The sequence below is a fragment of the Anabas testudineus genome, chromosome 13 (assembly GCF_900324465.2).
Source record: "Anabas testudineus chromosome 13, fAnaTes1.2, whole genome shotgun sequence".
NCBI lineage: Eukaryota > Metazoa > Chordata > Actinopteri > Anabantiformes > Anabantidae > Anabas > Anabas testudineus.
In genome coordinates, this window is record NC_046622.1 from 3,721,599 (window position 1) to 3,743,609 (window position 22,011).

The 22,011-nt window shown below is 39.7% G+C and overlaps 1 protein-coding gene across 13 annotated transcripts in view; it reads right to left on the reverse strand.

The window, feature by feature from the left end:
• Positions 1–22,011, reverse strand: part of ryr1b (ryanodine receptor 1b (skeletal)) — a 58,627-nt gene that overhangs the window by 7,142 nt on the left and 29,474 nt on the right. For 3 of the 13 annotated variants that reach the window (XM_026364475.1, XM_026364464.1, XM_026364484.1), the window contains 51 exons: positions 21,703–21,976; positions 21,467–21,584; positions 21,159–21,291; positions 20,964–21,058; positions 20,716–20,851; positions 20,448–20,631; positions 20,146–20,257; positions 19,907–20,027; positions 19,629–19,798; positions 19,270–19,490; positions 18,884–19,115; positions 18,631–18,794; positions 18,466–18,544; positions 18,283–18,372; positions 18,028–18,177; positions 17,682–17,759; positions 17,507–17,582; positions 17,302–17,425; positions 17,101–17,216; positions 16,954–17,021; positions 16,684–16,805; positions 16,363–16,412; positions 15,614–15,674; positions 15,398–15,524; positions 15,197–15,305; positions 15,021–15,102; positions 14,593–14,723; positions 14,192–14,512; positions 13,855–14,095; positions 13,507–13,594; positions 13,318–13,410; positions 12,939–12,953; positions 11,135–11,305; positions 10,739–10,798; positions 10,535–10,669; positions 10,290–10,402; positions 10,085–10,181; positions 9,889–9,995; positions 9,753–9,804; positions 9,580–9,660; positions 6,780–6,879; positions 6,290–6,369; positions 6,080–6,156; positions 5,833–5,906; positions 5,369–5,386; positions 2,855–2,935; positions 2,608–2,696; positions 2,351–2,479; positions 1,991–2,095; positions 1,101–1,130; positions 44–125 (listed from right to left, as the gene is read on the reverse strand). In XM_026364475.1, the coding sequence (XP_026220260.1) occupies positions 44–125; positions 1,101–1,130; positions 1,991–2,095; positions 2,351–2,479; positions 2,608–2,696; positions 2,855–2,935; positions 5,369–5,386; positions 5,833–5,906; positions 6,080–6,156; positions 6,290–6,369; positions 6,780–6,879; positions 9,580–9,660; positions 9,753–9,804; positions 9,889–9,995; positions 10,085–10,181; positions 10,290–10,402; positions 10,535–10,669; positions 10,739–10,798; positions 11,135–11,305; positions 12,939–12,953; positions 13,318–13,410; positions 13,507–13,594; positions 13,855–14,095; positions 14,192–14,512; positions 14,593–14,723; positions 15,021–15,102; positions 15,197–15,305; positions 15,398–15,524; positions 15,614–15,674; positions 16,363–16,412; positions 16,684–16,805; positions 16,954–17,021; positions 17,101–17,216; positions 17,302–17,425; positions 17,507–17,582; positions 17,682–17,759; positions 18,028–18,177; positions 18,283–18,372; positions 18,466–18,544; positions 18,631–18,794; positions 18,884–19,115; positions 19,270–19,490; positions 19,629–19,798; positions 19,907–20,027; positions 20,146–20,257; positions 20,448–20,631; positions 20,716–20,851; positions 20,964–21,058; positions 21,159–21,291; positions 21,467–21,584; positions 21,703–21,976 (5,862 nt within the window). The remainder of the gene's footprint in view (positions 1–43; positions 126–1,100; positions 1,131–1,990; positions 2,096–2,350; positions 2,480–2,607; positions 2,697–2,854; positions 2,936–5,368; positions 5,387–5,832; positions 5,907–6,079; positions 6,157–6,289; positions 6,370–6,779; positions 6,880–9,579; positions 9,661–9,752; positions 9,805–9,888; positions 9,996–10,084; positions 10,182–10,289; positions 10,403–10,534; positions 10,670–10,738; positions 10,799–11,134; positions 11,306–12,938; positions 12,954–13,317; positions 13,411–13,506; positions 13,595–13,854; positions 14,096–14,191; positions 14,513–14,592; positions 14,724–15,020; positions 15,103–15,196; positions 15,306–15,397; positions 15,525–15,613; positions 15,675–16,362; positions 16,413–16,683; positions 16,806–16,953; positions 17,022–17,100; positions 17,217–17,301; positions 17,426–17,506; positions 17,583–17,681; positions 17,760–18,027; positions 18,178–18,282; positions 18,373–18,465; positions 18,545–18,630; positions 18,795–18,883; positions 19,116–19,269; positions 19,491–19,628; positions 19,799–19,906; positions 20,028–20,145; positions 20,258–20,447; positions 20,632–20,715; positions 20,852–20,963; positions 21,059–21,158; positions 21,292–21,466; positions 21,585–21,702; positions 21,977–22,011) is intronic. The other 10 variants (XM_026364501.1, XM_026364510.1, XM_026364492.1 and 7 more) reach the window with 10 other exon arrangements.

Consider the following 22,011-nt stretch of genomic DNA (forward strand, 5'->3'; position numbering starts at 1 on the left):
GAATATATGTGACGGAAATGAGAGACTGAGTTGGACATCATACCTTCAAGCAGAGAGAGAAGCATCACTACCATGTCCTTCTGTAGATCCAGCAGTTCCTTCAACAGTCCAATCTGACTGGAGTCCTGCACCAAAGCCAAATCACAGAGAAAAACGCAAAGAGTAGAGAAAAGAATATTCTTAACATGTGTACCTGCTGTACATCCACAGATATTATATCGCAGTTTAATTTGAGATAATTTGCTTCTGTCTGAGACATAAAATACTAAAAGACGCTACCTCAGAGTGTGCTCTACTCCAAAAATGATCCTGGGTTTGCATTTTTAAATAAAAAATACGCATTTTTAACAACTTAAAGTACACTGAATGTGATTGAAAGCAAGACAGAGACTGGAAACACAGGTATAAAAGGAGAAGAAAATGCGTCTGTTACTATAGACATAGTCGCCTTTCCCCTTTGTCTGAAAAAGTGGCTGCAGCATAGGAGGAAGGAAGACATAAACATATTTGCAGACACTGATCTCCTTAAGACCTGCACCAGCAGATAACAAGAACCATGAATATTTTAGACAGTCCAGAGTATTCGTCAAGCTGGTGGAGATCTAGAGGAAAAGGGATGTCAGGGTAGGGCAAGGATCAACCGCCAAATGAAATCACAACAATATCTTTTTTAATTTCTACACAACAGAAACAACAAAATCTGTACAGTAAAATGCAGATAAATGAACTGAAGCGAAGCAAGATGCTTAGATGCTCGATTGAACTAAATTCTGAGAGGCTTCTGTTTTAGTAGTATATTTAGTGTTAAATAAATAATTTGTCACTTTGCTTGTTGTTGTAAACAAAAAATATTTTATTAAAGAATAAGAACTTTCAGAATGTGGCTGATCTTTCTCTGAATGGGCAGTCACTTTTCCTGAATTACAAATATAATACCTGAGTTGTTTTGTAACTTAAAGAGAAAAGAAAAAAGCAACACTGGTAAAACACGATGAGACACACAAGGAGGGAAATGTAAATGATGCCAAATGTTAAGCTGCTGAATTATGTGGCAAAGCCTCGAAATGAGATGGCATTTGCGGAGAGACAAGGATTCTTACGCCATTTCGTTGTCCAAGATCTGGATGCATCTAACAGGGTTGCACATGGAAATAAAATGTTAACCATCATCATCCTTTTTATTTTGTTTTTGTTTTGTGTTTTATAAAAAATTATACCTTGATAATTTTGTGCTACAGCACCAGCCAAACTATACCATCCAGTGTTAATAAATTAACAAAGATTTGTTTTATCAGGACAAATAAGAGATATGACAGATAGATGTTAATTCTTTGGGGTAAACACAGGCTTCTAAAAACCTATTTAGGAACATCTCATCTGTACATGGACACAAACATTACCATATGTACCTTTTTTAAAACAAACCTTAATAACCCAGTATCAAAAGAAAAAAAAATAAAATAAAAACAGCAGCACCAACAGTAATCAAAGCTCAAAACTAGGCTGAGTAAAAAACATTAGGTCACACAAATTAACAGCAGACACATTATTCAAAGCGAACTCTGGGCGTGTCAACTCTGAAGTGTCAGTATGAAATGAACACATGCTTAAATTAGGAGTGGTGGATTAACTATATTATACAGAATCAGAAAATGTAAAGTAAGAGAAAATTAAAATCAGGGAAAGAAACAGGAACTGTTTAGTCAAATTGTCTCTGTTCTCTTAACTTAATGCTGTTGACAGAAATGAATCACGCGAACCCTCTGAATTATTTAGAAGAATATAGCACGACAGTAGATTGATCAACTAGTGTGATTTTGCTTCTTTTAGGAATATTAACAGTCTAAACTGACCATTTTAAATAAATTCTATCTATTAGGATGGCTATTAAATGTGCAGGAACAACAACATTAAATTACACATATTCAATAAATATGATTATAAAATAATATAAAAATATAAAATAAACATTTACTGGGATGTCTCTTACCTGAGCAAGTTTCATCATCATATGAGCAAAGACATGCAGAAAGCCCACAACAGCATCCCACAGTCTGCTGTGTGCTAGAGACTGCTGGTTACCAGTACAGGGACCCTGACAGACGCAGAGACATAAACATAGTAAATATTCATGTTGTTATAGTGCTATAGTGTTGTGTTGTGTTTGAAAGTAATGTCAATAATCAACTAGTCTTGATTCTTGTTGTGGTTTGTCTATTTGTTAGCTTGACTGAGTTAGTATTATTATTAATAATAAAATACTTTATATACATGTATCCAAAATAAAAATGTATCACATGAAATCATGTTATTATGAATCTGTCTATTAACCATGCAGCAACATTCTCACCTGGATGTACTCAGTCAAGCTGTTGAAGACCTGCTTGGCCACAGTCATTGCTTTGGAAAAATTCCTCTTTCCAGGCTCATCAATGATGTCTTTTCCTGAGTAGTACCAGTAAAAGTCACTGATTGACTCCTGTGATGGAAAAATATTAAATAATATTTACAGAAGAAGCTATAGCCAGTGGAAATCTTTTTGTAGGCTTCATATTAAGTTACTTTGGACTTGATATCAGATTATCAATATGAGTATGTCAGAGTGACCTGCAGTCGAAGGAGGTAGTCCACAGTGCAGATGATGACGTTGATTGTGGTCGTGCTGCCTGTCTGAGTTCTCAGGTAGTTCTGAAAATCTGAACACAGACAAGAGAAACGAGACACACTTCACATGAAATTCCTAATTCAGAGATATTTAGATTTGTTAGCCAGTGAAGTACTCTTCTTGCTGGAAGTTCACTTTAATCCATCCTAGTGTTTGCTCAGAAGACAATTCTGTTCATCACTGACTCACCATTATTATGACCCTCACAAAGAAGCTGCAGGAAGCGGAAGAGGTCACATGTAAATTCGTCATCAGCCATCACTTTCTCATCTGGGCAGAGAAACGTAGTACATGGACATGAATCCAAGCAACATTAAGTATATATTTATATATAAACTGTTGTGTTATTCTGTTAGAATACAAAAATAGCAGATTAGAAATTAGGTGTATTAAAAGTGTATTCTAGTTAGTTAGTTGTAAACTCTTCTTCTATTGCCATTTAACACTTCAACGTTCTCTTGCATCACAATAAATCTGACCTATCATTACCTATCACCAAGTAAAAAAAAATATTTTACTAAAACAAATTAAAGTTTATTTTTCCTTTACAAGTGGATGGTTGTTACTAAAACAAACAATACACAGATTAATGTATCTTTGGTCTTAAATTCAAAAATTATTTAGAAAGATATATAAAAATACATATATATTAAAAAATCTTTTGATAAACACATATTCTTACACATATTAAGAATCAACAGAGATTATGTTGATCTACAGCAGAACTGTGCATGTGTATATGATATTCAGGGATTAGTGTACTTATATACTTATACTCTACTTACTTTACTGTATATATGTTGTGTACATCTTTGAATGTAACTATCTGGACTGGGTAACTGTGTGTTTTAAGCTTTTAACAGTGACGTCATACTACTCCACGTGAGGAGAGGAACTTTACCTCTGTATAGTTTTTACAGAAAACAACTGAACAACAAAACTCAAATGTGCAGCAGGTGAGACACAGGTGGAATACACAGATACATGAAGACACAAAACAAGGGATCAACACAAACACAAGTGAAGAAACACCCATGACACAAAGAACCTCAAGGCACACCCTCATGCAGAACAGATCTACTGAACTCTATGAGTATGGAGTACACAAGACTTAATCTTCTTAAGGTAGGGGAGTATAGGTTTCTAAGTGGGGACAGTATGTTCTGACTTAATGTAAATATTGACAAGTTCACACATTTTCAACTGGCTTTCTGTGGTTCTGATTTGAGGGATACGCATACATGAATGGTGTTACACTTCTCTCTGCCTTTCCTATATTGAAATATGTCTCTGTTTCTAGCTGGAAAACAGCACATTAAATTGTTCATAGGAGTTTTCATTTAATATGTAGCTCAATATATTAATATAGGGAAGGTAAGAGGAACCTTTTCATTATTCATTTTACATTTGCACTTCCCAAACCAGAACCCTAGGATAAAAGTTGAAAATAGATAAAGTCAACCCTTTAAACAGTCAATTGTAATTAATCCAATTTTCAGTTTCTTTGTCAGCAATCCAACCGAAAGTGGCAACTTTAAAAACAGAACCTTTCTCTGAAATGCACAAGCATGCTCACATTTAATTATGACAATACAGAACTGGCAGTGATGCTGGGTTCACCCACAACAACAAATACAGACATCAGGGGCGGAGGTGAAATCTGGTTAACAATCTTATATATGTAGCAAGCAAAGGAGTGGGATCACAACTGAGCCAAGAAGTTCAGGGAACGTGATATAACAACATACATATAAATATATTTAATAAAAGCCGGAACAATACGCAGACGTTACCAAGGATGCTCGGTTGTGTGTAGTATTTCAGCCTGTGTTGTAGGTGGTGAAATTCATCTGACCACCTGCTGTGACAATTAGTGGCTGAAAGTCAAGGACGAAAGGGATGTAACCCTTGCTGACTTCTACATAATCTAAGCTCTGTGGGATCAGCATCATCTTTAGTTGTTGCACTTCTTACTTTGCTGTACTGTACAGGCTGAATGTCCTGTTGAATTGAGCTCCAACATTAAAATGGCCACAGTTATAGGTTTTGGCCTGATATCCAAGAGTAAACTCTATGGCACACTCATGGTAAACAATACAATAAAAAACTTCAAAAGCTGGGGGACATTTTACAGGATCTGAAAATTGCCTTTACACAGATGGTTCAGACATATGGGTCAGCTCTGGACATACTGCCACGTCATGGGGGAATCATATAAATGTTAATGGTGCAAATAAGAGAGCTACTGCTGCTGCAATTCATTTCAGAGTTTGTGGGGCACATACAAGAGTCAGTGCAGATCTCTGTGATCTACTTAAGAGACCTAAGTGGGAGAGGAAGAAGGAGGTTACCTTTCCTTCCCATTGATCAGCCAGAAGACTGAGAGAATCAGAGTTACAGTAGATCTGTGATTAAACACTCAAGGATGAAGATAAAACTTTACAATCACTTGAAAATGGAAAAGACAGCGATACAATGCCTAAGTACTGTTACGACAGCGTGTGTATCATTGCAAGATTTCCAGAAAACAACAGTAAGCAAGTGTCTGTAAAGCTTCATTTAGCTGGTTCCTTGAGTGTGAAATGAAATGCATTTTAAGTTCACAGCATGGAAAAAACTAGTCAGGTGATTTAGAGCTAGAAAAGACAGAGGACAGAAAGGAAGGCAAAGAAAGAGAATATATGACAGCAAAGTTTCATTTACCACGTTCTAGCTTCATATCTGAGAACCGTGAGAGCAGCAAATTGACAGGTGGGAAGGACATGGACATGAAGGGTAAAGGGTCGGAACGGGCAAAGTGAATGAGATGTGGGAGAGAAAGACAAAGAGAGACGCAGTGAGTTCCAAAATCTCATGGCTGTCAGGGGATGATAAACAGTTTCATACATCAACAGTCAAAATGCTCTGACTAATACACAAATGTCATGGCTCCAAACACTCTGAACACACTTACATGACAACATACTTGCAACCAGGCATCCATGAACAGGCACACTCAGACTCACACAGATGCACACATGAAAGGACCACAGACTTGAACTACAAAGATGTCAAATATATCACAAACCAATGCAAAATGAAATAGGGAAACAAGTTTGTGGCAGTGTGTTTGTGCGTGTCATGTCTAAAGATACCGTGGGACAGTACGAGGCTGTGGCCATACTCACTGGTGCCTTCTTCTGAAACCATTCCGAGTCCCTCAGCCTTGTTCTGTCTCTCAAAAGCATTCAGATCCAACACACTGTCAACGTCAAACACAGCCATCAGTCACTTTCACAATATATAATTCAACCAATTTCCCTTAAAAATAGACTTTTACCAAATAATGTTTACAGTTGAAGCCTCTTTCAAACCTTAACAACAAAAACAAGAGACGTTAATAACTTGGATATTAAATGTAAATTCATCACAGACCTGCATGTCTGCATCAGAGCCTGAACGCTAAGGAAGAATCCCACATCCTTCTTATCCTTCAGATAGTCCAGCATTCTCTGGACATCAACAAAATGACAACAGAAATAATCTGAAATTATTTAAGGTAGTTAAAGTCTAAATTTCAGCTTTTCAATTAAATTATCATTGTCTAAAAGGTAATGTATGTAGAATGGTCATATTTTCTATCACCTGCTGCACATCACTGTTGCCTCCATTGAGGATGGAGATTCCCAGTTTGAGTGTGGAAGAAACCATGGCTCCAGGTTCCCCTGAAACATGAAGAAAGTTTTTTTACATTTTTTTTTACCCAAGAAGAATGAACTCAAAGAAGACTCAGTCGTTTCTACCATCACAATAGATTTTACAAACTGTAAATTAATACTGCACAGAACTGTGCAGTGCTCTGTGCTGGAATTCTACTGAATGATGTGACATTACAGCATTTCTTTACAGTACACTCCTCCAGGCAACATTAACATCTCACCACTGACCTCATTCAAACTAAACTGGGGAAAGACATGTGTCTCACATATCTAGGATTCCTTGAAGAGGACAGGATTAGATTAGAGTAGGCTACAATTAAATTATTTAAGTCAATATAATTCCTACACAGACTAAAACAAGTTTGAGTGTGTGCATTATGTGAGTGAGAGGCTCTGAGGTAGAGTAGAGCAGCTACCTTTACAGGCACTGATCATCTGCAGCACCATCTCTGCAGCCCCACGATTGTGTAGACGGGACTGCTGGTACAGAAGCCTCTGTTTCTCCATCTCCTTTTCCTATGGAGCAGAGCAGAAGCGACACAGCTTTAACCCTGCCAACAGCAACTGCACTGCCCCCCGCACTCATTCACACACAAACACAAACACAAACAAATAGCTTCATAGTTCTGACTACATTTACCCTAAATCTACTTCTAACAGTACGACCAAAAACATGGCTACTGATCTAGTTTAGCTATTAAAAAAAATACTATGTGAATATATGAAATCAACACGATTTGCAGCTTTTGACAATATAATTGAGTTTTATTATTTATAATTACTATTCATAATTTTTTTCACCTCTGACAAGTTAGGTTAGCTGCATCCAGTCTGTCTGCTACTGCAATTAAAATGATTTCTATCTTTCTCAATTCTAAATCTGAAACTGATATAAATTGACTTAACTCATAATAATTGTCACATAGAAAAATAAACAGGAACACACACACACACATTCTCTTCCACTGGAATGCAAAGTGTATTAGTGGCGGAGATCGTTATTCCAGTTCTTTAACATCTTCCAGAGGCAGCAAACATTTGATGCCAGCAAACATTTCTTCCCAGTGCACGACACACACTTTACACACTCTTCTTCGGAAGCAACGGCAGCTGTCTGAGTAACACTTACAGCATGCAACTACTGTTTCTGACAGTACAACTCTGTGTTGTTCAAACCTATTCTCCTAAACCTACAGCTATATTACCTGCAGCAACACTGTTTGCTGCTTTTCAGTGAAAATGAAAATTGAGGGAGGTGCTGAAGTTGAGAGAAAGGCACCTATTAATTTATTAATGTAATTAAATTAATTAGGAATTGCATAATTAGTTTTACTAATATAGACTTTTTATATATGTATATTTTACATACATGTTTAAATATGGAGATCTGAGTTATAAAGGATTGAAAATATTAAAACAGTACTGTGCTACATTACACTTGCAATACAATGTTATATTGGCTATGCTGCTATATAATACACTATTCTACTACACAACTATACTGACTGCACTTCACTTTGGTATTAGACAACATTGCACAACTACCTTTGTTACTACCTGTTGCAAATGGCACACTACAGCAGTACGAATAACAATCCTGTTGACAAAAGAGGTTAGAGTTTACCCACCCACTTAATAGCATGCATAAAGCCCCACCCAAAGCACCCATACCTGAAACTACCCCTCCCTCCGCCCCCCTCCCTTGTAAGCCTGACTATGTTTAAATAAATGCAGAGCAGTTTTTTTCTCTGGTTACAGAGGTTCTGCTTTTCATTTAATCAAATTATGCATCTTTGTGATAAGTTAAGAGTTTGTATGTGATCATGAGAGTAGTGTGGGTCTGTCTTGTTGTGTATGATTAGATGAGTGTGTGCTTAGGCTTCGGACAGTATGTAAGGCTGACTGTGCAGGCTTTTACTGTAATCTTTGGTGAGCACAGAGAGGGAGACTTGTTAACATGGTCCAATTCGAAGTAAAGACAAACAAAATCGGTTACTTATCAGTTGTTAGCTGTTGTTAGATGAGATGAGACCATGTATAGTACAGCCTAATTAGCAGGTGAATACATGAGGGTGTGAGACAGGACAGGCTGGTGTGTGGGAGAGTACACACTAACAAGAGCAGCACAAGATCAGCACAAGAAAACTGGTTCTACTGCTAGAAAACATGCTGCATGACTCAGCTTAGTAGCTCTTATCAGAGATTTAAAAAAAAATAAACTACTTAACTCAGCCTTGGGTGGCCACAAACCATTTCTGAGCTCATATTGGGTACCAACAAGTGATAGTAATGATGTTTAGTTGATGAAAATACACCTAAAAATGAACATTTAGCTAAATGAGGAGATTGTTAGTGTACAGTACATCAAGACGACTGCTGTGCAAATTGATGTACTGCTACCTTCCATAGCCATGGGTTTCTATAGCTACAGCATCACAGTGTCCAAACCTGGCTTTTGAGGCAAAACAAATGATTGAGATATTAATTTAAATTCACACTTAAGAGCTAAATGACTGCTAAAGGTTTGCTAGAATCTTATTTTGGACCCTTTTGGTCAAAGAGGTAACTTTTCAGAACAACCAGAAACTTTTTTCAGTATGTTTTCATATTTCAAGGATGTCTTTGAAAAGCTTTTTGTATTATTTATATCTTAAAAGATAATTAGTACAATAATGACGTTTTGACAGGTGGCGAAGTACACAAAGTACTGAAGTACAAAAACCTGAATAAATGTATTTGGTCAATTTCCACCGTTTTTCAAGCAGGTGGTTTGTAAATGCTTTTAACTTCAGCTGCAGTCTGTTGAGATGCAGTAAGTTCCTACAGCAAAAACATAGAAGCACATCAGGCTTGGAAATTGTGAGTCTGCCGCTAGCAAAAACTCTATAATACCTTGTTTTGGCCCGTGTTTCATTTTGTTGTCTTTAAAACACCATCTCTCTGCACTCAGGTCATGCAATTTAGGGAATAAAAAACATCGATCCCACTGGTGGGCAGAGTTCAGCAAAGGCATGCACAGGTCAGTCCACTGTAGCAGGAAATAGACCAGTGGTGTGAGTGAACGAGAGAAAAGACAAAAAGAAAAAAGAGAAATGTTGTAGCAGGGGTGGGGTGGGGGGGGTGTGCCGGGTGTGATGTCCTGGTGTGATCACTCAGTGCGTGGGGAGTTGCCTCTCCGCTGACTCCCCTGTCTCCCTTCCCCTGGTCCCCCCATACCATCTCTGTCTGTCGCACCTCAAAGGATGGCTCCTCCCCCTCCTGTTCTCCCCCTTCGTCCTCCTCACCAATGTGACAGCTCTGGAGAGAGATGATGACAAAAGGTCAGGGACCGAGTAGAAGATCACACAAGAAAATTAATGAGTGGGAAGGGTTAGAGCTTAGAGTCTTACCTTCGCCATAATATCAGCATATGATATATAAAGATGGTCAAGGTCAAGTTTTCTGTAATCAGACAACACACAGGGATCAAGAACAGGATCAGGTACCAAGGTTGTAGCAGCTGTAGAAGGAGCAAGAAGCTCTTACGTCTTTTCTGTGAGAGCTGTACGACTGAAATGAAGAATCAGCTGGTGAAGGGGGTCAGGCTTCGTCTCAGTCTCCTCTTCCTCTTCCTCCTCTTCCTCCATGGCTTTCTATTTACATACATCACAAAAAACCTTGGTATACACTGTGGACAACGCCAGTTGTATTATTATTAGTAAATTAAAGTACTATGACTTACTGATAAGTCGTCAATCATCTTGTCCTCAAAGGAGTAACCTTCTGTTTCTAACCAGTTACGTTTGTATGCATCCAAGAACATGTTGATTGCCCTGTGCCTGTGAGAGTGGAGGTCATCAAGGCTTAATTAGGATGGGTTTTAATGGCTCATGCGAAGCCTTTTGAATTTATTACTGATTGATTTACAGTATGAAATGCATCATTACGTGGGGATGTTGTACAGAGGGGTCATCCTGAAACAGGCTACCACAGCCCTACGACGCTGTTTGGACAGCAGCTTGTGCCACACCATTTTCTTTGACTTGAAAGGATGCTCAGTCTGAAGCAAGAAAAATCAGCTACTGAATAAGTCCTTTTCTTTGCAACAGCTTTTCTCTTTACAAGGTGCCACAAAAAAAAAAAACAGCCAGGTGTGAATGCTCACACAGCGTCTGAGTTTGTCTTTACTTACCACTTCAATGTGGTAAAGGACAGCAGACACCTCTTGGACCCTTTTCACCACCTTCTCAGGGTCCTCTGCATCTTCAGCCTTTCCAGACATCTCCTTATAAAGAGACATCTGCCAGCGCATAGCTGGGTCCTCTACCTAAAGAAGAGCATCAATTATATAAAACACCAGGATTATATTTTATAAAACTAATTAAAGTCCACTCACTTTGCCTTGCAGGTGTAGATTGTTGCGCAAGAACTCCCTCACTTCTTCATCTGTGTCTTTCTACAAGAGAAGAGGACAAGATTGAAATAACATTGGAAATTTAGTTGTTATTTAAGACAAAAAACACAATACTGACTTCAGGCTTTGAACAAACTGCAAATAGCAAAATAAATTAATCTCCATGAATCTGGACTAAAGTAATTTTGTAGGAGATTATTTTTACATTACAAACAGATCCAACATGCATTATCAGATATTTTTATTCCACAACAATACAGTTGTGTAATTTCTTTGTATAATTAAGTGCTTTGAACACATGATACAATAATATATAGATATATTGTGCCCATTTCGTACATGCATATACTTCTAATGGCTTCAAATATTTAAAGGTACCAGTGAATATCTGATCTTGGCAATATTGATGAGCTCCTGGTCTGCAGGAGAGCACATGTTGAGACCGATGGGAAGCATTTTCTTTAACGCTGCCACAATAAGAGAGGTCTGCACAGAGTAACGATCCCCCCGACGCTTCTTCTTGGTGCGCTCCTGCTCTGAACCGCCAGACTAAAGGGATACAGAAAAGTTCAGACCAATCTAACACTGTCCCAATCACACGACCTTATGCTTCACAAATAAAAAAAATCTGAAAACATCTTTGTGAGGTGAGAATATTTACCAAAACTTATGATGACAACTACTTCTAACACAAAGCATATCAGGAAATTGGCACAATGACGTGGCAAGAACCAACTGCAGGGTAGCATTTTACACAACATGCTGAACAACTAAGTCAATATAATAATTCATCACCTGAAAAAAAACAGACTAACAACTACATTTTAATGTAAACATCAACTTCCAGTGGGGTTTCAGGTGCTTCATTGCTTGCTCATCTACAGTTGTTAGACACAATGCAGCGTCACTGTTAGTAATGCATTAATCAGACAGGGCACATCCTGTCCACTGAGCAGCACACAGAACAATACAAGTTTGTGGGGTTGGCTCCATCGCCCTGGAGCTCTTCTCAGCCACTCCTGTCCTGAGGCTGCCAATGCTCATTACTGACTGTTGTCTGGCCTCACAGCAACCTCTCTGCCCTCAGAGTGCATAGTATGTTGCTGTTTAGGCAGTGAGTGGTACTGTGAGGATCAGGTAACAGAGGCTCACTACAGTAATGCCCATTTATAGCCTTGGAGAGGAAGTTGTCGTATTTACTTTACAACAACCATGTAAAACAAACAGTGATTAAATATTTGATGATTTAACAAGTAAATGTTGTCAATGAATTAGACATGGCGTGAAAACCCAGTTAGTAAATATCATGACAGCTAAGTATCTGGTACTGTCAGGCTAGCTATCTACAAACGCTGCTTACGGCTCAAGCTGATCTAATGCTGAGAGCAAGCGATGGTATGAGCTTTTGGTGTAAACAGGTTTTCAACACAAAGCTAATGATAAGACTGAAAAGAGAAGAGTCCCCCAGCACAGGAATTATAACCACAAAAGCTGAAAGAAATCCAAGCATCAATTACAAAATTTCAACATCACAGGTGGCACAGTAGCACGGGCTCCAACACTGTAAGGCAAACAGTTTATTAATCAAACAAAAATAGTTGATGGTGCTCGGCTGCAGGAGTGCTCTCTGCAAATAACATACACAACTGCTGAACCGAGCCCCATGAAACCTCTCAGGCCACTATGAACTACAACAAAGAGCTTTCATCAAGCTGCTCCAGACCCCTACTCACACATACACTGATCAGACACAACATAAAATCGACCTAGTTTTATTGTTGTAGCTGATCAGTGTAAACACATATATAAAAACATAGACGCACTTTCCTAACACATACAAACTCACACTCAATATTGCTTAAGTACAACCACAAACATATCCCACTCACAGAAAGCACTCTTTCATATAAGCAGTCTCAGCTAACTTTACATTATTCAATCCATCATTTTAGTAATATAAATTCATTATTATAACCATGATATTACAAAATGTCAACTACAGTGAGCTCTTTCCTGGTAGTAACTACATGTTTATAATCCTGTTTGTGTGTATATATGTGAGTGAATACTGGGGTCTGTGTGTAAGAAGTGTGGTAGTCCATGGGAGAGCTTGATGAAATGCCTCCCCAAACTCAGGGTGCCATGCGATCAGCACAGCGTTCGTGCACAAACACAGTCTAACCTCTCCATCTCCGGCCTAGTGGCCCAGCGTCCAACCCCGACACAGGATGTAGGAAGAAAAGATAGTTAGGTTCACTCCTAATACTATCTCTCCACTATATACTGCCACTTACATTGTCCTGGAAAAGGATGATATTAGATACTTATAGAAGATAATAATTTATCGCTGATGCTATTATAATAACATCCGCTAAATGGATTACCTGATGTTAAGATAACAGCTGAGAACAGCTGTTCTGAGAACACAAAAGTGGTTTGTTTGCAAATGGTGATGTTAGTGAAATATGAATGATGTAATGTTATATGGAGTAAGTGAATAAAACAGCTTAATAAATAACAGGCTATTTAAATTGTCTACCCTTCTGCATGTCCCCTCTCACCTTGCTCATCTTGCTCTTACTGTCAGCAGTCAGAAAGGACATGTTGTTAATCTCATTCATCACCACAAAGTTCTGCTCCTCCCTTTTAAAATTCTGTAAAAAGAATTTACACAGAAAAAATGGTAAATTGCAACTAAGAGACAGGTCACAATATCTAAGAGAAAAACTAAAAGAAACCAGAAGACTCACGTGGGATTTGGACCAGAATATGAAGACCTCTCCCACCATTCTGAAAAGTTCCTCTGCATCTGGGTCTGGACAGGTCAACCACCTTGCCCTACAGAAAAAGCAATGATAGCATTTGTTTTTTTTTGTATCACAAAACCAGCATTACAACATATAATACATCACAAATAAAAATAACAGTAAAAAAAAAGCATTAACAAAAAACAAACACCAAAAGACATACTGATACTGCAACACATTATACAGATTTTTCAGTATGTTGTGTTGCCACTTAAATAATTTTAAACTGTAATACTAACAATATACAGAATTTATGCATCAGCAAAACTGTGCTCGACACATTTCAGCTACCTGTTGTTGTCCACGTAGCGGATGAGCAAAGGGTAGAGTGCATACAGGTCTCGACAAAGCACAGCAAACTCATCTCGGATGGTCCCATTTTCACTGTCCACCTCAGTCTTGCCCTCCATGCGCAGCTGCTCCTCCTCAGCTACCACCTTTCCTGAGCGCTTCTTCAGCTTTTCCATGGTGGGGATAAAGTGGGACTTAAGCATCTCTGGCTTAGCCCTGCTGACAATAGGCTGGGCGAACACTAAACAAGGGGTATACAGGAATCAATAACATTAAGAGTGAGCATAATTTTATCCAAATGACAGCATTTTAGCTTACTGTTCTTCTCCCGACTGACCTGCCAACCTTTTCATCCAGGACGCCTCATCTATACCCAAGTTGTTGACCACAATCTTCATGATGCTACCCAGCAGCTGGTTGAGCTGCTCAGAGGTGACAGCAGTGCAGAGTTGGCCCTCCTGCTCAGGGAAATTCTCTGGGCCCCTCTCCCACCAGCGTGGGAGGTAGTTACATAACATGGGCAGAGTGATCTCAATCACATGGGGCATTTCTGTGTAGCGTGCCCCAGACTCAGACAGGTCATGGATCTCCTTCATCAGGACTTCCAGCTCTGGAATGTCAGGGCACAGCTCTTCTACTTGGTTGGGAAGACCCAGGACTGAGAGAGAAAAGAGCAGAAAAGAAAGTTAAGTAAGAGCTTTGCTGAGGAAGATAGAGAAGACAAATGCTAAAACCCACTGGATCGCTCCCTCGGAGTCTTGGTGGTGTAAACAGAAAATGAGTTGAACTCATTCAAAACTGGCTCAAGGAAGGCCACTGGCATAGCAGCCGCTAAGTGGGCCAAACATTCGCCAAGAGCTGGTCGTTGTCTGCACAGAAGAAAGAAATCACAACATTTTCATAGAATGTCTCCATAAAACCAAATAAATATCTATGGACAATTAACCTTTGAAAGGATACAATAACAAGTTTTTCCTATTCATGGTTTATTATGCAGAGGCTGTTGTATATTATCTGATATATGTACAAATCTCTGATTCTGTGCTACATACATGTTTAGTGAGTACACATAATCAATGTTCTATACAGCTCATGTAAATTGGTAAAAGACACTTGTTAAGGATGTGTTTTCAGATTTTCATTTATCCAGAGATGTTGTTACTCACTTCTCTACATGTGGAGTCTTCACTGTGCCCAAAGAATAGATACTGCACATCAAGCGATAGCAGGATATTTGCAAATCATCCACTAAGGATGGAGAGAAGAGACAGAGAGACTGAATCAGTCCTTTGAAGGGTAAATAATGAACAGTTTATTTAAGAGAAATAAGCACGTCACTTACACATAACATCATCTCCAAACTGGTGCTGGGCAATGTGGTCAAACAGTGAAGTGAGCACTGGCAGAAGGGCAGTGGTGGTATAATTGATGTTTTGGGACACGCCCTTAACCTACAGGAGTGCACACAAGAAAGTACACATATTAGCGCACGCGAAAAACAACAAAAAATCTAAACTAAACACAGGATGGTGCTGTCTCTGACCTGGTTTCGACTGGACACTTTGCCTAGTTTTAGGTTTTCAACCATCTTCTCAATATCATCAGCGGCACTCTCAAAGAACTGACGCAGGCCAGCTTTCACAATCTCAGGGCCTGATTTCATGACAGTCCTTGAAAAGAAGAACACAAAGGAGCAGTTAAAAAATCTCTCGTAGTTTGTTTGTATTTTGGATTCAAGATGTGGCATGAATAGAGCTACCTGGCATCCAGAGAGCGTGACAGAATGTGCAGGCAGTTTACCACTGCACCTGCATCCGTTCCTGAAAATAACAAAGGTGAGTTGTGTGAGCTCTCCTGGATAAATTCACTACACAAATTACATTTACTGTAAAGTACGGATTTATTAATAATAGTAAATGAGTTATGATTAAATGTTCTATAATAAAACCACAAACCAGGCCATACAGTTAGTGTGTAGCAAAAAACATTACAATCCTTCTATTTGACTAATCAAGGATAATGTACAGTATACTTAGACAAAATAAACAGGTACAGTACTTATGGAACAGTTGAACAGTTGTATTCTGTGTAAATGTGCATATACTGCCCCATATAAGCCACATTGACACATGACAGAGCTGCAGTACAACACCATCTTTGGATACCAGTACAGACATTCATGCTCAAATCACTCTTGATGTGTAAGTATTATTCTGAGTGTGTGAGAGGTCTTCAAAGCAAAAGAGAAAACTTTTTACAAAACAGGTTGCAGAAAACACCAAAGCCAAGCAGAAGCTGAGCTAAAGAGAAAAGCATTAGATGAGGAGATCCAGGAAGATGAGAGAATTAAACAGTGGTAGGTTAGACTAAATGTGAATACTGTGGTATAACACTGATTAGTATGTAAATGACAAGGGAGGGAGGAAGAGTAGACAAAAAGGACAATAAAACAGACAGAAAGGGACAGAGATGGTGACAGTGCATAATGCCACCATGCAGATTCCTTACCAAAAAGAGATACTCTGTGCCTCACCAAAGCAGCCAACTTACAGAAGATACTGAGGTAAAGGAGAAAAGAGGTAAGGGAGGGAGAGGAAGAAGAAGAGTAAGGGAAGACAGAGCAGGAAAGATGTTTGAAGTAACACAGAAAGCAAAAGGGAGATCAAGGAAATAAAGGATATTGCACAAAAGGAGATAAATGAAGAAACGTGGAAGAGGGAGAGGACAGACACTATCACATGAACATACTGTACTAAAGGAAAGCTAAATGGTAAGGAGTTCAAGTCACATAATTTAGAGAGTAAAACATTTTTAATGAACTGCACAGACCTGGCAATCATCTCCTTCTCCTTATTAGACGAATGTCCTCCACTACCCAAGACTTTAGCAGGTGTGGAGAGAAAGTACAGGCAGTGGTTCTTAAAGTACTGGTTTACCAGTGGCAAGAGAATCTGAAACAAAGAACCCAAGATGAAAAGCCATTAGCACATATGTGTATAGAGATTGAATGTGTAAACCTTAAATTTGAGTGTAGAAATGTAAATGTAAATTATCCTGACTTCCTGATTAAAAATAGTTGACGAAGAGTCAATGTTTCACCTTAGCAAAGAATTTGATCTCTTGTTCGTGTGGTGACTTCTCCACTCTACCACTGCTAACCACAGCCTCTGTTAAAATACAAAATGAGTCAGTGCTTAGTCAAGGGATATGCTGGGACTCAGTAGCAATGCCTATACTACACAGTACCAAGATGTGCAATGAACTCCTGGGCGATGTCCATCCATTTAAGAAGCTTCTGAAGGAAACCATAAGCAAAACGCTTCTCAATAGAAGAAATGTCCTGCTCCATGTCCTTCAGACCCCTAAGGATGGTGAGAAAAGTTAAAAGGTGAGAGAGCGTAATATGAACAGAACTGTTATGGTGAAACAGTGGCATATCCTGTCTACCTAGTTACAGCATATCCATTGAGCTGGAGGAACTTGAGCAGGTCCTGGGCCTTCTCCCTGTCCCTAGCCTTCTCCTTAGCCGTCAGGGTGTCATAAGGCACAAGCAGAGGATGGGTGCCACCACCTAAGAGGAACACAAATCATTTTTTGAAACCAAAGACTGGAAACTACAAACTTAATGATGTATAATAGAAACTATTATAACCTTTAGACTGTAGTTCCAACTTCTTCTTCCTGCCCCAGGTGTTGTGGTAGTTCTCAGCCAGCTGCTCAGCCATAGACTGCACATAGGGGGTAAGTAAATAATTTCTTCAGGCTCCTGATAACCATGCCACCATAATACAATACCTCACAGTGATACGAAAGAGAAAAATACTTACCTGCAACTCCCTGGACAGAGCCATTCCTGCGATGTCTACTGGCTGAGGGTTGTAGCCGTGACTGGGATCATAAGTAGCCTAAAGACAGAAAGTACACAATATATTGTAGAACAGTAACTTTCCATCGAGGTTTATGGACCTCTAGAGCATTCCATGAGGTACCCATGAAAAGAGTAGCGCTTCAACGCTTTAGTGCTTAATAACATCAAAGGAGTCATTCTAGACAGTAAGAGATCCATCAAGTCTTCTGTGTACCCTTATGTAGGAAGCATTTCTACAGTCTTCCAAATGTGCAACACAGGAATAATCATGTTTCATGATGTTTTTCCACTCATCTCTTCTGTACCTGAGCCGTTTGGGAGATCTTGCGTGTGGTGGGGGCAGTGGCCTTTTTCTCGATTTCTCCCTCCCCATCTCTGGCTTTCTCCAAGGTCCACTCCCATGCCAGCATGGCTTTGATGGATTCCTTGATGGGCCAACGATAGATCTCCTTGTCCTAGGAAACAGGGAAAAAAAAGAACTTAAATTTTAAAGCACATTAAAACAAATAAAAAATATCACTGCTAGGAGTAGGAGTAGACAGAAGGTGACAAATTATTACCTTTTCAGAAAATGTTTTGTATGGTCGGAGCATTGGGTGAGTCTTAGCATTCTCATCTAACACTTCTCCGTAGGTCCAGTTGTTCTGAATCTGAAGGTTGATTTAACAAGTGAGTCAGTCATTACAGTAATTTCAAATAATAAATATTTATTTGATTTATAGCAGATATTTTTCAGAACTGACCTTTTCAAAGGCCCATTTGTCATGAGTGTGCTCTGCATACTTGTTGATGAAGGCATCTAGCCTTTCTGGGATGATGGTGCTATGAATACGAATGAAGACACATTTAATATTTCATACTGTACAAGTTTTGATTGCTGTAAACTTTTAAGTAGATCTGAAACTCACTTTGTGGTCTCTACTGGTTTGGGATCAAAATTGCCTTCAGCATCTACAGAAGCCTTTTTCTCAGTGTGAGAGGAGTAGCTGGCATCCACATAGTCAGGAGGGATGGCTCCTGCTATGGCACAGAGGCAGGGCATGGCAATCTTGAATAGCTCTGCATCAAATTTCTGGAGATTGGATGACATCAGAGAAATTACTAATGGTAAAAGCATTGACCCTGTTAAACTGTAGCAGGATACTAAGAGATTTCTCTCACCTTGTGTGCCAAAGATTCAAAAATTCCCCAAAAGAGTTTACGAGAAAGATGCAGCTCCTCTTCTGAGGTCACCCCAAAATTAGCCCATCCATTAGGCAGGCAGTAATACTTCCAACAGCGCTCGTAGTGATTGGTCAACAACTTGAGAGGCATCTTTGCATATTCATTGAGGATGGGCACATCAAATACCAGCCGTCTAAGCAGATGCTGCAACATGGAGGGTCGAAGGTACCTGTGAAGATTATTATTAATTAATTCCGATTCAGAGCTTATATTTTATTCTGGGGCTCCACTGATACAAGACTATTTGATTTTGCCATCCTAGTTTGGTCTCTCTTATTAAGACATTATGGATCTCAAGATACTGGTTGGGTTTTAGTACTGACTTGCAGAGTGACATGAGACACTCCTCAATGACATCCCTCTGAGCCTTGGTAAGGGCTCGACCACGGGACAAACGATAGATGGTGTGGAGCATGGAGTCAATCATGATGGCTCGGTGATCTGTCCCAGCAAACAGTGGGGCACACTTGGTGAGCAGAGGCAGAACAGCTGAACAGAGATAGCGGTTCAGTGCCAAGGCCATTTCAGTTGTACTGAATGCCACCTACAATGAGAAAAATAGATTATTCATAATGAGCCTAATATTGTGAAGAGGCACGGGCAGTAAATCACACGGACATCCAGACTTGCAGTGACGTTTCTCTTGTTGTTTTACTTGTCTTTTGTTTTTTTTCCTTCTCACCGTGTCAAGAGAAGCTGCAGCTCTCATATCAGGCAGGAAGCCAACCTCCAGCACGTGAAGCAAGAAGTCCTGATTATCAATACCATAAACTCTATCAAGGAACAGTACCATGGATGCCTTGTGGTCTGGCACAAAACTGGCTGACATCTTGGGCTCAACAATCTGACCGTCTGTGGTTTGGACAGAAGAAATCATATATACAGGAAAATGCCTAAATATGTTAAAATTATGTACACTGACACAGTATGTTCATGCATGATTCCAACGTTGTAGCTAACCTTTGCCATAGGCAGGAATCTGCACAGGCAAGCTGATGACACCCACCAGGTCCTCAATGGGCACCAGTGACCTCAGGATGGCCCTGATTCTTAAAGCTTCACCCTTTCCTGCTTGAATCAGCTGTAAATATGAACATTTATAACAAACTGTAAGAAACTCTGTTCATCAACCACTTAAGGGACCCCTGCTTGAAGAGGCTTAAGAGATTCTATATTGTACAAAATTGTCTTCTACTCACATGCATCTCTGGGGCACAGCGACCCAACAGATCAATAAGGGCTGAGTAGAAAGACATGATGGCATTTCCCAGATGTACACGGTTCTCCTCATGTTGTTCCTCTCCACCAAACCTACCAATCAAGAAATTATCTTTTTTTAATAGATGTCTGTGTCAAGTATAGCTTTAAAACATAAAACACAACATGGGTGATTAAGTCATTTGTCTAAGTAGTTTTGTAGAATCAAACAGTGGAGCTTCATGAAATTTAGTAAACACAAATTCTCCAACACAAATCTTTCATTTACTACATTATTACTTACATAAAACGTCTGTCTTTTTTGACAGTGGGCCCATCCCTGGCTGGATCCTCTGAGATCTTGATGGCTTCTTCCATGGCAGCCAACAAACCATTCCCCCCCTCTCCTCTTAGGGCTGGACCAAAGCACTCAGGCCGACGGATAAGCAAGCGGACCACAACATTGGCGTTCTCCTCCACACTCTCTCCTGTGAGCAGCAGAGTGGTGAATGTTAGTAAAAATGAATGAAAACTAAACACTAGAGAATTTACCACTGTATGTAGCTGCTAACCATTGACAAACACAGCAAAGCGGAGGAAATCCAGGTATCTCTCTCCACCACCCGGGTTCCAGCCAATGTCAGGATAGCCCTTAGACAGGAGGATTGGACACATTTGCAGTCCACAGCCTGCCAAGTAAGTCACCACCTACATCACCATTCAAGTGAAGAACAAAAGACAAAGAACAAAAGACATTAGAACAAGTCCAGTGGGCCCTTTATGTGCATTTCTTTATTGCTAATTTTTAAATTTCCCAAACCATTTCTAGGTCCTGCTCTTGCAAAGCCAAGGCCAACTCGTTGTTGTCAATGCAGGAAGCAGCAGCCACATCCAGAGGTGTGGAACCACGCATGCCTGCAAATGTAAAACGGCAACAGAGAGTTTAGTTTTGACTTTTGCTTTTGAAATAAAAAAATTTAAAAAATGTACAGTGTTGTAGATGTCTGCCACTGACCTAAGCCAATGCCACTGTTCTGTAGCAGGTAACTCAGATGGTCAAACATAGAGCGCTGGTTCTGTCGACTGATACGACAGAAGTAACAAAGGAAACGACAGCAGTTGGTCACCACTTGAGGGAATCGAATCTCCTAAATAAACAAGGTAAAAAGATGAAAGGTAAAAAGACTTTCTGTTTACTGTGGTAAGTAGTACAGTGTGTACAGTATAACTCCAACAACAAAACAATGTATTCAAAAAATGTACAGATTAGTCTTAATAAGATAGATCAACCAAACAACTTCAAACTAAAAATTATCACCTTACCTTAGAGTCTCCTCCTCCACCCAACACATTGACCATCACCTCCATGACAGTCTCATGCATTCCAAGAGCTCTCATCAGATTGGGGTGTTGGTAGAAAACCTTGTTGTTCATGATGTTGCTGAAAGATACACAGACACATCAGACAACAATCACAGATCATACATCTGATACATCAGCTCGTATCTTTCTCTTATCTACAAATGTTGCAGTGCACACTGTGTCAACCCCTCACTGACCCGATGCTCTGGATCATGAGCCGCTCCTCTTCTGGGCCCATCTGGACTATAAGCAGCGAACGTATCTGTCCCAAGCACTCAAGTAGATCCATTGTGTCCTGGACAGACACCGCGTTTATGGCGTAAGCTTTGGGCAGCGCTCGGATCAGCTCGCCCAGGCCATCATACTGCCTGTGGAGCAGGCTGAACATCAGACGCACAAGCTCAGGGTTCTGGATGAACGACTCCTGGGCCCAGTGGATCATGGTGTGGGAGATCAGTTCCTGAAGAGTGCCTTGGTAAAGAGGACCCAGACAGTGTTGATTATAT